General features: G+C 53.2%; 1 protein-coding gene and 1 pseudogene across 1 annotated transcript in view; one reads left to right on the forward strand and one right to left on the reverse strand.

Annotated features, from left to right (window-relative positions):
• Positions 1–17,155, forward strand: part of ZNF385C (zinc finger protein 385C) — a 20,852-nt gene extending 3,697 nt beyond the window's left edge. The window contains exons 2-9 of the mRNA XM_023523940.1: positions 8,965–9,113; positions 10,922–11,032; positions 12,446–12,611; positions 13,710–13,748; positions 13,912–14,247; positions 14,774–14,970; positions 15,299–15,409; positions 15,892–17,155. Of these exons, the coding sequence (XP_023379708.1) occupies positions 8,965–9,113; positions 10,922–11,032; positions 12,446–12,611; positions 13,710–13,748; positions 13,912–14,247; positions 14,774–14,970; positions 15,299–15,409; positions 15,892–16,128 (1,346 nt within the window). The 3' untranslated portion in view covers positions 16,129–17,155. The remainder of the gene's footprint in view (positions 1–8,964; positions 9,114–10,921; positions 11,033–12,445; positions 12,612–13,709; positions 13,749–13,911; positions 14,248–14,773; positions 14,971–15,298; positions 15,410–15,891) is intronic.
• On the reverse strand, positions 3,792–3,910 carry LOC111732181 (annotated as a pseudogene).
• Positions 17,156–17,243: the final 88 nt, after the last annotated feature.

Below are 17,243 nucleotides of genomic sequence, written 5' to 3' on the forward strand. Positions count from 1 at the left end.
GGTGGGCAGCACCCGCGAACAGGGGCCGGCGCCTCCAAGGGATCCATCATCCGAGGGCTCCTTCCCTACGCGCGCCGCAGAGGAAGTTCCCCAGCCCTACGCGTGCAGACCCCGGGAGGACAGGCCAGGCGTGCAGGGAGCTCCGGCTTCACCCTAGCTGCCAAGGGTGTGGGTGCCCGCCCCTCCTCTGCCCCGAGCGTGGACTCTTCTTTAGTGGGGTCCCCAAAGGGAGGGGCCCAAGAGAGCCTGGGGAGGAGGCTGGGGACCATCATCCTGAGGTCAAATAAACCCTGTTTGAGGCTTATGTGCCCTGGTAGAGTGGAGCAGCAAACCAACACTCCATTGCCCCAGCGGCCCTCAAGTTGTGCTGGCTTCCACCCAGCTGGCCAGGGTGCAGAGAAGTGTGAGGGACCTGGGTCTGCGATCCACATCAGCCTTGGTCATATAGTCACATTGTCCTTACACCCCACCCCAGCCAGCCTAGTTCCCTCAGGCTGAGATGGGGAAAGTCAATGGCTTTTGGGGTGTGTGTGTGTGTGTGTGTGTGTCTGTCTGTTTTGAGTGGCGCTGTCCAACAGAACTTTCTCGGTTATTGTAAAGGTTCTCTATCTGGGCCATCTGATACAATAGCCACTAGCCACATAGGGCTATTGAGAATTTGAATTGTGGCTAGTGTGACTGAGGAACTGAATTTTAATTCTGATTAATTTTAAACAGTCACATTTGGCTAGTGGCTACTATATCAGACATTGCAATTTCAGAATCTCCATCTTCCCATGCATCCTTCCTATCTACTCTTTTGCTCTTTTATCAAAAACATCTTAGGTCTCATAGTTATTTTATCCTCTGCAGAATGAGGCAGGAGAGCCAGCTTCTAGGTATGTGGAAAGGATCTGACAAACTTCCAGAAAGGTATCACCTCGGTTTTGTGCCTCCTCCCCATTCTAAGACCCTTTGGGTGGTGAGTTGGACAAGGTCACAGAATCATGGAATCTTGGGAGGAAAGGATGTCAAAGGCAGCTGTTTTAGCCACCCAACAGGTGCCCAAGGGCTCTCTCCACTGCTCTCTCTGCCTGAGAACTCATGCTTCCTTACTCATTCGATACCTAAACTTTGTGGAGCACCTGCTGGGTGCCAGGTCTATTCCCTTCTCTGGGGTTCAACAGGAAGCCACAGGGAATGAGAGAGACAGAGACAGAGACAGAGACAGAGACAGATAGAGAAGCAAACAGAGAAACAGAGGCACAGCAACAGCAAGCAAAAGAACTGCACAGAAATAAGCAGACTTGTAAACTGTGGGGAGTGCGGTGGAGGTAACAAATGGGATAGTGACAGAAAAGAAGGGGACTTCCTAGGAAAGGATAATTATTGAAGCCTTCTCTGAAAGGGATGGGAAGCTAAAACTATAGAGGAAATAGAATAGGCAAAGTGTCAAGAGGGAGGATGGGAACATTCTGGAAGAAAGCACAACACGTGCACAGGCGCTGATAATGGGAATCTGGCACTCTGGAGGAACCATGAAAAGGCCGTTGTAGCTGAAAGGGGAGGGAGACACAGTGGCTGCCAGTGAGGTCAGCAATGCCTGGGCATTTGACAGGCCTAGAAAGAGATTCTGGCACTGGCCTCAGATCAACAGGCAGAAGTGGAGAGGTTTTAAGCAGTGGTTTTTAAAGCCCCCTCTGGCTGGTGGGGTCTGAATGGCTCAGAAATGGGTAAGGATAGAAATCCAGAGTGCCACTGGGAAGTGACTGATGTAGTCCAGACAAGAGATGAAGGTGGCCTGGAAGAAGATGGTGACAGCAGCATGGAGAGAAAGGATGAGTTAGAGATGGAATCAACAGGATCTGGGGATGGATCAAGTGCTGAATGTGGAAGGGAGTGGGGCTTAGAGGGGCAGGTTTTTGGCCATAGCACCTGGGTGGAAGATGGGCCATTTCCTGGGCTAGGGACAATTAGGAGAGGAGCATACTTTGTAAGGACAAATTGAGAGTTCTATTTAGACAAGCCAGGAAGATGGCTGGATGGAGAGGTGTGGTACCCAGAGGAGTGGCCCAGGCTGGGGTTGTGTATTTCGGAGTGGCCAGAAGAGATGGTTCTGGTCTCTTTGGACAGTTCGAGGTTGGGAAGAGGAGATGGAGATGACAACACAGGCTAAGGAGTGGCTGGCCGATGCGGGGAAGGAAAACTAGAGAAGGTGGAGTCTTGGAAACCAAGAGGAAAATGTGTTTCAAGGAGGGCGTGGCGAGCAGTATCAAATGCCCCGCAGAGTCCAGGGGAAGAAGACCAATGTGTTTTGCTCACATCTGGCAGCACGAGTGCCTTTTCTTACACTGAATGGGCTGCCCTTGGAATCCTACTCATCTGCCCTTATTTTACCCACCCACTAAGTGCCAGGTTCCACGTAAAGTGCTGGATATAGTATCAGATGGACAAGGCAGTTACTGCTTTCTCAGAGCTTAGACTCCTCTAGACAACAGCCTCAGAAACAGAAAGTTCTTTCACATAGCCAAAATAAATCCTTTCATTCTTTTAAACAACCAGCTTTTGCTGAGAGGTGTCTGCATGCCTAGTCCTATATAGGGACTTGAAGATCCGAAAATGAACAAATGTGATCTTGGCCTTCCAGGAACCAAGTACAGAAGTGCACAGAGAATCCCAGCATTCGCTGTGCACAGGGGATTATGGGAGACTGGAGGGCAGGTACCAGCCCAGGGGATGTCTGAGCAGCTCTCCAGGAATGAATGGGAATTAGCCAGGAACAGAGAAGGGGTAGGGAATTCCAGGCACAGAGAGATGAAGGCAGGAGCAAAAGTAGCAGTAATGTGTGTGGAGAATGACTGGTAAGCGTTTGCAGTTGGCTGAGCAGACAGGAATGCCGGGAGGCTCTGCAGGTGTCCATTGGCTGGTGGGGGCAGGGCAGGCAGCCCCACTGGCTCATGGTGAGGTGTATAGCCTTAAGCAACAGAACACCATTGAAGAAGTGGAAGCAAGGGAGTGACATAGTTGGATCTGTGTGTAGCCTTGCTCTCCAGCTGCTGTGTGAGGGACGAATTTGGGGGAATGACTGCAGAGGCGGAGGTAGCTGCATAATCCAGGTGAGATGGTGCAGACCAGAGTCGCGGTGTGGCCTGTGGGGTCAAGATGACTTGAGGTCTAATTCTGCCTCAGCCACTTAATGTTTGTGGAACCTTGGGTGAGTCACTTAAAGTCCCTGAGCCTTGGTTTCCTCCTCTCTAAAATGAGAATACCACCCCGAGAGAGTCCTTGCAAGAGGAATCTTGGTCTTCCACAAGGCCTGACTCTGTTCATGCTCAATAAATGGCAGTCCCTGCTGTTGTTATTAGTAGTCATGGAGAAGAAGGGACAGGTTTGAGAAATAATTAAGTGGCAGAGTTGCAGATTTTGGCCATCGGCTGGACATGGCTTCCTGGTCCTGAACTGCTCATCCTGGCTTTGTACCCAGGGTGGTGGTAGAGTCAGGGAAGTAGCAGCAACCAGCTGGGTGCCTTCCCCACCTTCTGGGGCCTAGCCCCACCTTCTGGACTGTCCTTCCCAGAACCACACTACATGTGTGTTTGTGTGTGTGCGCGTGTGTCCGCATGCATGCACACCCATTTGTGCATTTAGGGAAGGGAGTTCCAGAGAAAACAAATCCTGTTTCTTGGTCTGTGGCTCTGAAAGCTCAGCTTTGTGCTGACTTCCATCTGATGAAATAAATGATTGTGAACTGGAGGGACCAGTCATCTCCCGGGTGAGGAGACAGGAGGTCCTAGGTTTCTTTTTTGTTTTTACACTTATAGCACCTGGTCTTCCTAGGTGGTCTCCCATCCAAGTACTAACCAGGCCTGACCTTGCTTAGCTTCTGAGATCAGACGGGATCGGGCTTGTTCAGGGTGGCATGGCTGTAGACAGGAGGTCCAAGGTTTTGTTCTGGCTCAGCCACAAATTATTCATGAGTCCTGAGAACCACTCTGTCTCTGAGACTCAATTCCCCTACCTATAAAACATGGTTGCATAGACAGTGCCAGTCTTTCCATAAGTCAACTCTAATCAATATCTTGTCCTGGATGGAGGGAGACCCTGGGAAGAGATGCTGAGACTCACATACCTCCCCACTTTGGATAAGAGTCTGTGGCCCTTTGCATGACCCTGCCCACTCCCAATAGCCCTTTCCCATTGGGTCTGGTCTGCCCCTCAGCTGGGGAATGCTCTGTGGGCAGTGTGACCCCATGGTGGACTCCCTAACACCCCTCCCTTGTCTCTTTCATCTCCAGTCTCCCACCGGTGGAGCAGGAATAAACTTTCCCAGCTAAGTTAGATGGATGGTCCCCATTAGCCTGGCAGGCTGCCCCTCTCTTGCTTCCCCACCAACTCCCTTTGTCAAGGGAAGTGCCTCTGTGTGAGGAAGAAGCTGGGGGCAGAAGCATTTGGGTGGGGGTTGAGGGTTCCCTGCCCCTTGAGCAGGAATGGTGCCCCCGGGGAAGAAACCAGCTGGAGAGGCCTCCAACTCCAACAAGAAGTGCAAGCGTTACTTCAATGAGCATTGGAAAGAGGAGTTCACCTGGCTGGACTTTGACTATGAGCGAAAGCTGATGTTTTGCCTTGAGTGCCGCCAGGCCCTGGTGCGGAATAAGCATGGCAAAGCTGAGAACGCCTTCACGGTGGGCACTGACAACTTCCAGCGCCATGCCCTGCTGCGCCATGTGACCTCGGGGGCTCACCGCCAGGCTCTGGCTGTCAACCGTGGCCAGCCCACTTTTGAAGGCCAGGCTGAGGGAGGAAGGGCCTACTCAGGCCTGGCCAACACCCCCACCTCCAGGGGCGTCAAGGTGGAGGTGGACCCGGCTAAAGCAGCTGTGCTAACCACAGTGTACTGCATGGCCAAGGAGGATGTGCCCGATGACCGCTGCTCTGCCCTGCTCGAGCTACAGAGGTTCAACCTGTGCCAGGCACTGCTGGGCACGGAGCATGGCGATTACTACAGCCCCAGGAGGGTGAGGGACATGCAGGTGGGTGGCAGCCAGAGGTATGGGGGAGGGTTTGGGGAGGGAGGACATCAAGCCATCTGGGCACAGCGCCAACATGCCAGGCCCTTGGACAGCAGCCAGAGAACTTCATTCATACCTTCACCCGTCAGAACCTTCAGTGAGGGCATACTGTGTGCCAGGCCCTGGGCCAGCTGCTGGGGACACAACAGTAAAGCAGCCAGACCAGGCCCTGTCCTCGGTACTCCCCTCACTACCTAGGCCAGATTGCAGACTGGTGGCCCGTTGGTTTCATCGGCCCACAGATGTGTTTTGTTGGTTTTCACAGTGTTTTTGAAAAACTTAAGTTAGCTCCCAAGTTTAACAAAATGAGAGATTACATATAAAAGTCTGGTTTTGTGACTTCCACTGAAAAGCTAGGTCCCCGTGCTCTCATGGCATGAAGTGATGGAGTTGGGGAGCAGGCATGGGCTTCCCCATTCCCTTTGCTTTCTTTATCCCTGGCCCACTTCAAGGTCAGTATTACCCACGTGGCCACTGGGGACATGCAAATTGCAGCTCTGTCCTAGGTACTAGCTGTATGAGTCCTAGGGGCTGATGTGGGGGTGGGGGAGTTGATCTCATTTTTATGGAGAGATAACAGACAAATAGAGCACACAGCTGGGGCCCTGTGTCACTGGTTGGAAGTTGGGAGTAAACATTTCTATCAGTTAATCCCTGAGCAACAAGTGGAGGGAGACCCCAAGGAATAAGGCAGACTGGGTGATGCTATAGAAACACATACCAAGTGCTGTAGAACCTTTATGGTTCAGAACACATTTTACATTTATAAGCACAGCAACAAAAAGTTACATATATATTCACAACAACCTTTTGAGGAGATTAAGGGCACGTGTTAGCCCAATTTCAGAGCTGAGAAAACTGAGGCTCAGAGAGGTGAAATGACTTGCCCAAGGTCACACAGCCATTAAGTGGCAAAGCTAGGATTAGTCCCTAAGTCTGTCTGACCCCAAAGTCTGTGCTCTTTCTCTCACCCTGTTCTGCCTGCCTCTCCTCCTCAGGACAAGCCTAACTCTGTCCTCCCTCCCTTTCTCTCTCTGGCTGTCCCAGGTGGCTATTGCCAGTGTCTTGCACACAGAGGCTTGCCAGCGCCTGAAGTCATCCCCATATGTGGGGCTGGTGTTGGATGAGACCAAGGACTGGCCTGAGTCCCACAGTCTGGCCTTGTTTGCCACTTCAGTGTCCCCCTGCGATGGCCAGCCTGCTACCACCTTCCTGGGCAGTGTGGAACTACAGGAGGATAAGGCCACTGCTGGCCAACTCCTGGACATCTTGCAGGCCTTCGGCGTGTCTGCACCCAAGCTGGCCTGGCTCAGCTCGAGCCTCCCCAGTGACCACCTGGGAAGTGCGGGCCGGCAACTCCGGGCCACCTGCCCACTGCTCACCGAGCTACACTGCCTCCCTGGCCGGCCAGATCCTGAGCCCCCTGCCTACCTAAGTGAATATGAAAGTGTACTGGATGCCCTATTCCGCCTCCATGGTGGTCCCAGTTCCCACATGGTCCCTGAGCTCCGAGCAGCACTGGACCTTGCAGCTATTGACTTGGCAGGCCCACGGCCAGTGCCCTGGGCCTCCCTGCTGCCTATCGTGGAAGCAGTGGCTGAGGCTTGGCCTTGCCTGGTGCCCATACTAGAGGCCTCAGCCCCAGCCTCACCTACAGCTAGGGCACTGGCCCTTGCCCTTCGCCAGTTCACCTTCGTGGCCTTCACCCACCTGCTGCTGGACACACTGCCCTCGGTGCAGAAGCTCGCCCTTGTCCTTCAGCCAGAAGAGCCGGACTTGGCCTTGCTGCAGCCCCTGGTGATGGCAGCTGCAGCCTCCCTCCAAACGCAGGGCAACTCGGGTGGCGCACACCTCCAGGGTTTCCTGCAAGAACTGGCATCCTCCGGCCCCGACTTGGTTGGTGGGCGCTGCACCTACCGCGGCGTGGAGCTAGTCGGCTATTCTGAGGCTGCGGTCCGGGGCTTGGAGCAGCTGCGGGGGTCCTTCTTGGACTCCATGCAGATGGGGCTGCGGGACTCCTACCCCAGGCCGTCTCTGGATGCCGTGGCCGCCTTCGCCACGATCTTCGACCCCCGCCTCTATCCGCAGGCGCCCGAGGAGCTGGGCGCGCACGGCGAGGGGGCGCTGAGGGTCCTACTGCGCGCCTTCGCCCCGGCAGTGGTGCGCCAGCGTGCGCTGGGCGACTTTGCGCTCTTCAAGCGCGTGGTCTGCAGCCTGGGGCGGTTGGGCCCTCGGGCTCTGTGTGCCAAGCTGGCATGCGTGCACTCTGAGCTTCACGAGCTTTTCCCCGACTTCGCCGCCCTAGCTGCCCTGGCCTTGGCGTTGCCCGCTGGCGCCAGCCTATTAGACAAGGTCGGCCGCAGCCGAGAACTGCGGTGGTGGGGGCAGGGCGGAGCCGGGGAAGGCCGGTGCGACTCCGCAGTCAAAATCGCTGTGGATGGGCCCCCGCTGCACGAGTTTGACTTTGCACTGGCCGTGGAGTTCTTAGAGAGTGGGTGGGGGGCGGGGCTACTGAGCTCGCACCTCATGCGAAGATGACCTCCTTCCCTCTACCCAGCCAGGCTGGGGTCCTGGGCACTCTAAAGACCCAGCTGGACTTGACGGTGCTGTACTCAAGCTGACCTACTAACTGTGGCCTTCCACCCACCTTCCTGTGCTTCCTCTGCTCCACGCTGAGTGCTAACCCAGCCCTGTGGGCTGTGGAAGAGGGACTGGGTCAAAGCAGGCCTGGGCCTCTGGGCAGAGATGCCGGGGTCTGAGGCACACTACATATTGCTCCTGACCATTCTAGAGTGTGGTGAGGAGTAGCTTACCCTTTCCCTTCTGTATTCAGCCCACGTTTTGGCCCTAGACAAGTTTGGGGGTGGGTCTTGGTGGGAGGGAGGAAGTCTGAGGGAAAAGAGAATGGGTCCTTGCCCACTCCCAGTAGCATCTCTTCTCTTCAGATATGACCGGAGAGCAGATCACTGTTTTTATTTTTGACACCTTCTCTGTGCACAGCTGGTGGAGGGAGGTAGTAATGCCCTCCCTCCCCTACCCACCAATAGGCTGCCCGAGGCTATTCTGTATGTGACCGTATATATAGACAAACAAATCTATAAATGTGAAATAAATCTATCCTATCTTTCACAGTGTTAACACATAAATTTAAAAGTTCTTTTGGTATTGCAATGACAGGGTCCAAAAAAAGTCCCAAATGAACTGGATTTATTTCTAATTTTTTTCTCTGTACGTCTGGATGTTCCCCCCAAGTTCATAGCCCTCCTCTCTCTCTGCCTCAGACCCTTAAGACCAAAGACTGTAAAACCACTGCAAGCCTGGCCCAGGGATGTTAGAGGGCTTTTGCCTTCTGGGGGAAGCAGTTAGGACCTCACCAGAGCTGGGGGAGACATCCTTTCAGATTCCATGGGCTTCCCATCCCTTCTGTCAGCCCTTGCTCTGAATGATGTGGATCTGGATATGGAGAGGGAGAGTGAGTGAGAAGGGATGGAGGGACTGGCTTCCCCAGGCCTCCTGGGTTTGTATCTAATTTGCAATAAAATGGAAACCCAGCACATTATGCAGTCTCCATGGTGGTGTGTGTGTGTCGGGGAGCTTGCCCTGACGCCTCTGTCCCCTCCCTTGGCCTGATGCCCCTCAGGGGTTCATTTGGGCCTCTGTAGGAGTGGGAGGGTCACCCTTCGGGTCTGAGAGCCTTGCACTGTAGGTTCCCTGCTTTTCCTTCCCCAGAAGAGAGGAGAAGCGCAGAGGTGGGCTGTAATTGCCCAGGTGTGGTTAGTGCTCCTTTGCAAAAAGGGAGACAGGAGCTTCCGCCCTGGCTCCACACCCAAGCCCATCAGCCTCTTCTTCTAGCTGTAGAGGTAGGCGAGAGCCCTGTGGCTCCTCGTGTCAGACCCTGCCCTTCTTCCTCCTGCAGCAGGCCCAGCTTCCAGTGCCCCCAGCCCCCTGCTGGCCTCCCTGCCCCTGCCTGCCAGGCCTCTGCAGCCCTCGCTGGACTTCAAGCACTTGCTCACCTTCCACTTCAATGGCGCTGCCCCGCTCAGTCTCTTCCCCAACTTCAGCACGGTACGGGCTGGGCTGACGGGTGGGGCATGCAGCTGAGCTAAGGGTGGGCAGGGAGGGTGGGCTCAGAGGGCCAGTTCTCAGAAGCTGGCTTAGCCAGCTCATTGTCCTCCAACATTCCCAAGTGGCTAGGCACTCCCCAGACTGCTGGGCCCAGCTACCTGGGCTAAGGAGGGAGGATTGTGTCCCCCCTACCCCAGTAACAACTGCTGGGCCTATTGGGTCTGTACTGTAGATTTCACTTGAGTTTCGGTGCAAAGACTTCTATCGATGATTTATGTATGCCGTTGTGCATTCAGGTGTGCCTTCCTGTTTTAGTTTGTGTCTCTATAGGTCTTTGTTGGTGTCCAGTGCGTGTGTGTTTGTAAACAACTCTTTGTGCCTGGTCATGTAAGTAACATGTGTGCCTGTGTATCTGAGAGGTGTTTTGTGTCTTTGTGTCAACTATATATGTGTTTGGTGTATGTCTGACCTCTGAGTGAGGGTTTTGTGTGAGTGTGCATTTGTCTGGTTGTGCCATTTGTGCACGTGTGAGTGTGTCTCTTTCTGCATGTCTCTGTAACCTGTAATTGCCTGTAAGCTTATGTGCTATCTGTCTGTATACTAGTCCATGTATTTCCATGTGTGCAGGTGTACTGAGCATGAGTTTGATTTCACTGCATGAGCTATAAGGAGCCCCCCTTTTTTAATTTTGAAAGATCAAATGTAATCATTGACAAGCCCTATCCCATCCTTACAAGATGTTGGGAAATTCAGTCTCAGTCACCCTGAGGAATCCCTTCCTTCCCGCCCTCCAGGTCCTCAGAGGTCCTCAGGAGCCTGAGACATTTGGGGAGGGTCCTCCGGTCTTTGGTTTCTGCTGTCACTTACTGATGTGCTTACTATTCAAGTGCATGGTCCCTCAAGAGCAGGTGAAACCGCTGTTGTCCTCATCACTGGAGTCTCCGCAGGCCTTTCTCTGAGGTTCTGTCTCCTGCCGCCCCTGCCCTGGGCTCTAAGAGGGTTAGAACCTCTTTCTGTTCTCATGGTTTTCTGGAACCATGCTTTTCTCTTAAAGCCTCTGTTTTCTTCTCAGGAAGGCTTGGAAAGTTCCTCTTAACAAGCAAGCCCAGACAGTTTATGCTTTCGGCCCAACAATCCAGGCCCTTGAGAAAAGGGAGCGTAAAGGCTTGGTTTGATAGAAGAAAAATATTTAAAATAAGGAAAAGAAAAAGACACAAATTAATACTCCCAAGAAATGATTCTATTACTCGGAGAACGCTCTATCCTCCACTTGCTGCCGCCTACCCTCTTCTGGCCCCCCACCTCTCCCTGGCCATGACCCTCACTCTCCTCAGGCCCTGTGACGGTATCACAGCTCATGAGATAAGGCTGACCTTCCCCAGCCCACAGTGCAAGGCTGGGTTATGGGAGAGGAAATTCCAACAGAGAGACTCTTGGTTCCTTCTCTGCTTCTCCCTGCCCCCAACTCTCTGTCCTAATAATTGTGATTCTTGTGAATGAGAAAAAAACAGACCACAGGGATGGCAAGAAATGCCCAGGTGATCACCAGGACATGGTTCTATCTCTCAAGATCATGGAAGTCACCCTGGCCACCTCCTGCCTCCACGCAGAAGCCCAGGCTAACAGATAAAGTCTGCCAGGGAAACGGTTGTTTCTTTTTCTGTGTCTAACATCACAAGGATGGGAAAGTTCTTCGTAGGGGCTGACCACTGCCCTCCTCAATAATCTTTAGTTTTTAGAATTTTGTGCTGCCCCCACCCTTTACGATTCAACTTCAGAGTTATTGTGCCCTCCCACACCCTTCACAGATGGACCCTGTCCAGAAAGCTGTCATCAGCCACACGTTTGGGGTCCCCTCCCCTCTGAAGAAGAAACTCTTCATTTCCTGTAACATCTGTCACCTGAGGTTCAACTCAGCGGTGAGAGGAAGTAGTGGAAACAGGCTGGGGATGGGGCTGGGAGTGGAGAGGGCTGTAGACTTGGTTTTGGGGGCTCTCCTGGAGGAATAGGGGTGGCAAAGGGATTGTGGTCTGTATTTTTCATCCCTCGTTGCAGAAGAAGCACACCTGGTCGTTCACACATCCATCCTCTTCTCTCTCCAGTCATTTGCCCCTTTCCTCTCAAGTCCCTCTGGGACTCTATTTCCCTCCCCTATGTCTCTGTCTTGTGTTCTGGATCTTTCCAAGATCCAAGAGAGAAGACTGCCCTTCCTTTCTCACCCTGGGTCCCAGGGGCCACCCCATCAGCTCCTGGTTTGGAGCTGAGTTCTTAAAGCACCTGAGAGCTTACAGAATATGATCATGCCCATCATCTTAATTAGTTCTCATGATACATCTGTGAGATCGATAGAGGCACTGTTACCATCCCCACTTTTCAGATGAGGAAACTGAGCCTCAGAGAGGTTAAATGACTTGCCTGAGGCCACACAGCTGGTAAGTAGCAGAGCTGGGATTTGAACCCAGACCGAGCCGACCCCAAAGCCCACATACTTTCTACCACAGCCTGCCCCTAGATAGTGGAGGAGCCTCATTCTGGCCTCCCAGGGAAGATTTACCTTCTGTCTGGGCAACTCGGGTTTGCGCAGATGCTCTCAGCAGACCTGCTCTGACGAAAGCATCCAGGGAGTGGCTGCGGGGCCTGTCTTTCCTGTGTTTGGGAGCAACAAGCAGAGACCTGTGGTTGAGGGAGGAAGGACATTTCCAGACCAGATTTGGGGGGCGCCTCCAGGCTTTCAGGTTACATGAGTTGTGCACAAACCGGACATAGAGACTTCACTCTGAGGGAAGGATCATGTCTTCTTCATGCTGGGCCCCTGGCAAAGTGCTTGGCAAATAGCTAACGCTCAATAACTATTTGTTGAAAAAAGGAACACAGGGGTGAATGCTCTAGGGTGAGGACTGCTTTGTTCCCTCCATTTGTGCATTTATAAATTTGGTCACTAACATTCATTAAGCACCACTGTATGTACGAGGCTCTTATCATTCAGGTTCTCATTTCATTCCCACAATCCCGTGAGGTCATTAGAAAGTTTATGGATGAGGAAACTGAGGCTCAGAGAGGTGAGGTGAGGTGCCCAAAGATGCACTGCTACTAAGTGGCCGATTCAGAATGCAAAACCGCAGGCTGCTTGCCTGGGAGATCATGTATGAGAATATGTTCTATAAACCTCAGGGCCACATATATACTGTGATGATGATGGCAATGACAACGATTCGTCTCTCATGTGGCCCGAGCCCTGCCTCCCTCTGACCTGCCCCCTGCCCAGCACCAACTCATCAACGGAGCATGTGAACACAGTGAATGAATGGTGACCCCATGCCCTCCCCTCCCAGAACCAGGCCGAAGCCCATTATAAAGGCCACAAACACGCCAGAAAACTCAAGGCTGTCGAAGCCGCCAAGAGCAAGCAGAGGCCCCAAACCCTGGCCCAGGATGGGACGCCGGTGTCCCCAACCCCAGCTGTGGCCAGTGGAGCCCCTGCAGAGATTCAGAGCAAAGGTCAGTCTTGAACTCTTTTCCCAGCTCCCCACTCCAAATCTGGTTTCTGACAGGGGACTGAGAAATTTCTGCTTATTATTTTTGCTTGTGTTGGAGTATTCCTACACAGAGAAAAAGGCACACACAAGTGGAAAGCCCAGTGAATTTTCTTGTCTGAATATACCGAGATCAAGAAACACCTCTCAAGCACCCAGAAGCCCTCCTCTGGCCCCTTCCAGTACTGCCTTGTTGTATTAACTTCCTAGGGCTGCTGTAATGAATGACCACAAATTGGGTGGCTGGAAACAACGGAAGCTTATTTTCTCATATTTCTCATATTCTGGAGGTCAGAAGTTTGAAATCAAGGTGTAGACAGGGTTGGTTCTTTCATGGGGACTCAGAGGGAGAATCTGTCCCATGCCTCTCTTCTGGCTTCCGGTGGTTGCCAGGAATCCTTGGCGTTCTCTGCCTTGTGGATGCCTTGTTCCCATCTCTGCCTGCATCTTCATATTTCATTCTCCCATGTGTCTCTCTGTGTCTTCGCATGGTCTTCTTATAAGGATCCCAGTCAGTGGATTAGGGCCCACCCTAATCCAGTATGACATCATCTTAACTAATTACATCTGCAAAGACCTTATTTGCAAAATAAGGTCACATTCTGAGGTTACCAATGGACATGAATTTTGGGGTGACACCATTCAACCACCTACACCCCTCTCCCCAGGGTACCTACAATCTTGATTTTTCTCAGCATAGATCAGTTTCACTTGGTTTTGGTAAATCATATAGTATGTAGGCTTTTGTGTGACTTTTGTTCATCTTTCATGAACATTCATCAGTATCATAAGATTCTTCCAGGTTGTTGCATGTAGCTATAGTTTATCTCTTTCCATTGCTGTGTAGTATTCCATTGCATGACTACATGACTATATTTTAAAACTCTATTCTCCTATTGATAGACATTTAAATAGTTTCCAGTTTTATGGTATTATGAATAGGGCTCTATGAACATTTTAGTACTTTTTAGTGATTTCCACTTATGTAACAGTTAGCTAATAACTAGAATATCAGGGCTGCGAGGGCTTTCTGAGATCACTCTGTCCAACTTTATGATTTCAGATGGGGAAACTGAGGACCAAAGAGGCCCAAGTCTGCTCAGTGAGTTGGTTGGGAGAGTGGGGTCTGGAATTCAGTGGCGGTCATCCCTGCACTAGTGACTCTTCCACTCTGCCATGCCACCCCCAATATACAGTACTTAAAATCATGGTCTCCAGAAACGTCTCAGGCCTCACTTACCCGATGCCTTTCATCTCCCCAGAAGTTCCTGCAGCCCCTCCTCCTGGCCACCCACTCCAGCCACCACTGACTCTCAATCCAACGCCCAGGGAGCCAGCCTGCTCAGACCTCTTGGATGCTGGCTCTTCTTCTTCTTCTTCCTCTTCTTCTTCCTCTTCCTCTTCTTCTTCTTCTTCTTCTTCCTCCTCCTGCCCACCTTCCTCCCCAGAGCCTGGGAGAGAAGCACCAGGGCCTGAGCCGGCGGCGGCTGCTGTGGGAAGTGGTGTGAGTGGGGAACGCAGGAGTGAGAAGGGGCGCCTCTACTGCCCCACGTGTAAGGTGACGGTGAACTCCGCCTCCCAGCTTCAGGCTCACAATACAGGTCAGTGTGCCCCATCAACTGAAGTCTGGGGAAGGAGACAGACAGGGAGGCTGCCACTCAGCAGATGTGGGCAGGCTAAAGGTTCTGGGCACTTTGCTCAAGGGCTTGGTGACAAAGGTGTTGTGCTCAGCTGTTATTGGGTGGGCACTTCAGGTCCTCCTGCTAATGCTTGAGGAGGGAAGAGAAGCAAGAACTGAAGGATCACTCCAGAGAAGACAGGGACACCTTCTTCATCTCTCCTTAGGTCAGACCCAGAGGAAGGAATTAAGATGAGGGAAGGGAAGCTGACCAGTTACACTGCAAGAAGGCCATCCTTGGGGGAGGTTGGCTTGAAATGAGAGAGGGATCTTGCAGGGATGGGAGGACCTTGCGGGGATGGGAAAATCTCATGTGGCTGGCAGGGAGTGTATGTGCCGAGCAGCCTTGAGGCTAAAGGGACAACCAAACTGACTTAGTTTGGAGGGGTCTCCATGGCCCTTGCAGCCCCTCTTCAGTGCTGACAGGCTGTCTTCCTTCCTCCTTCCAGGAGCCAAGCACCGGTGGATGGTGGAAGGTCAGCAAGGGGCTCCCCGCAGGGGCCGGAGTCGCCCAGTGCCCCGAGGAGGAGCTGGACACAAGGCCAAGAGAGTGACTGGGGGCCGGGGGACCCGGCAGGGGCCCAGTCCCCCTTTTCACTGTGCCATTTGTCAGCTCCAGGTCAATTCAGAGACCCAACTCAAGCAGGTGGGAGAAGGGAGGCTGGGATTGGGGGTGAAGCAGGGGTAAGAGGGTAGGACCAGTGCCAGGGGAGGAGATAGCTTGAGAAGAGGTTTGTAGAGCAGAGCCAGAGGGAACAGATGGAGGAAGAGGAATGAGGCTAGTGGGAAACTGGGCTCCTGGAGGTCAAAGGCCGATTCTTACCTCCCCTTCCCAGGGCCACTCCAGGTGATGCCCAGTAAATTTAAGTGTGTGAACTGTGGGTAGAAAGGGGTGAGCTAGTCGAGGGTGATGAGGTAGTTGGGGGTCCTTGGGCCTCCTCATCTTGTTCCCAGTCTGTCTGTCTGTCCATTAGCACCTGAGCAGCAGGAGACACAAAGACCGCCTGGCCGGGAAACCCCCCAAGCCCTCCAGCCAGCACAGCAAGCTGCAGAAGCACGCAGCGCTGGCTGTGAGTATCCTCAAGGTATATGTCTCCAGGCAACAGGGCTGGGACCCTGGTCAAGATTGGGGGTGGGGGGAGCGGGAGCTAGCCGGGATTGGGGGAGGAATAAAGCCACCCCTCTCCTAGGCTGCCTGGGCAGATAAAGAGCTGGGGTTGTGTTTTTGGCTGTCTTGGGATCTGCCCAGAGGAATTTCCGGGGAGGTGGGCCTGGGTAGGAATCTCAGGGGCAAGAGCAAGGGGTGGGCGTGCATCTCCTAGAAACCATCTCTACCCCCAGCCCGCACAGCCTCCTCCCTTGGCCCATCCTGATTCTCCTCCCTCTGGGCAGGAAGACAGGTGGTGGAGAAAGCCCTTCGGAATGAATGTTGGGGTGGGGAGGATTTAGGTTTGGAACCCTAAAAGGCACGTTTTTCCTGCAGCAAAAAGCCCAAGGACGGAGCCCAGGGAGGGAGGATTTTCTGGGGTTAGAGCACTGTGTCCAGTCCTCTCTCTCTTCTTTGCAGTCTAAACTGGCCTTGCAGAAGCAACTCACCAAGACGCTGGCAGCCCGCTTCCTGCCCAGCCCAATCCCCACAGCGGCCGCTGCCATCTGTGCCCTGCCAGGGCCCCTCGCCCTCAGGCCTGCCCCCACAGCAGCCACCACCCTCTTCCCAGCTCCAATCCTGGGCCCAGCTCTGTTCCGCACCCCAGCAGGAGCCGTCCGCCCTGCCACAGGACCCATCCTCTTCGCCCCCTATTAGCCCTCCTGGGGAGGCCAGGGCTGACTTCCCAGCAGCCACTCTCCCCACTCTCCTCTCCCTGAGATGCCTCGGTTCTTACATCCCACGGGGGACTGCCTTTTATAGCCTAGGAGTTCTTGAACAATCTAGGAAGAGCTGGGCTAGCTTTAAGGGCCGCTGCCCTTTGCTCCAACTGGACTGGGAATCAACTAATATCCCCCTAGCCCAAGGGCCAAGCCCACTCTCATTTCCCAGGCCTTCTAGGGCTAGTTCTGGGCTCCCCTGCATTTCCTGGCCTGATTTATGGGGAGCAAATAGAAATCCCAAAGATCTATGCAAAATCCTAGCCCAGCCCCATGGTGCTATTTTTCCCACTCAAGACCTAAACTTGCATGGCCAGGGGCCCTAGAAATCTTAACTTCTACCCTGGGGATGTCTGTGACCTCTACTTCCATGCCCTGGGGAGGCCCTCCCTGCCTCACTGAATTCTGTGGAGAGTGACTGGAGCTGAGAGATGGGCTCTCAAGCTGGAGTGAGTTCAAGGCTATCTGGAAAAAGAGACCATGGGGGTGTGGTGGACTGGAAGAGAAAGGGAGCAGTGCCAAGGTGGAGCAAAGCCATGGCAGGGGCCGGTGCTGAAAGCTTTAGGGGTCTTCATCTACTCCAACGGAATTGGGCTAGGACAGGGGTGGTGGTGATGTTCTGGCTGGACCCAGTTTTAATAGAGGAAGTGACCAGTCCTCTCTTAGCCTTTTGATTCCTTCTGAACCCCAGCTCTGGGGTGGGGGTACTGGGTCTCTCTCAGACTACGGACCCAGCTAAATTGAATCCCCCCAGGGCTCCCAAATGAAGAGCTTTCTCCTCTAATTCTTCACCCCAAACTGTTCCCTGGAACTAAATTCAGCTTTTCTTCCTCCCAACCAGCACCCTAAGCCCCCCTCACTGTGAAGCTGAGTGCTGGGATCCAGTCTGATAACTCTAAAAGAGCCATGTTCACGCTGTCAAGGTTGATGTCACAACCTCCATCCCACCCCAGCACTACCCCCCTCACCCCACAATATGGGACTTTGCCAGTATCCACCTGTATCTATTTTTTAAGATATTTCCAATGGGAGAACAAGGAAAAGGGGGGGAGG

This window comes from Pteropus vampyrus, unplaced genomic scaffold (genome assembly GCF_000151845.1).
Source record: "Pteropus vampyrus isolate Shadow unplaced genomic scaffold, Pvam_2.0 Scaffold432, whole genome shotgun sequence".
Taxonomy (NCBI): Eukaryota; Metazoa; Chordata; class Mammalia; order Chiroptera; family Pteropodidae; genus Pteropus; species Pteropus vampyrus.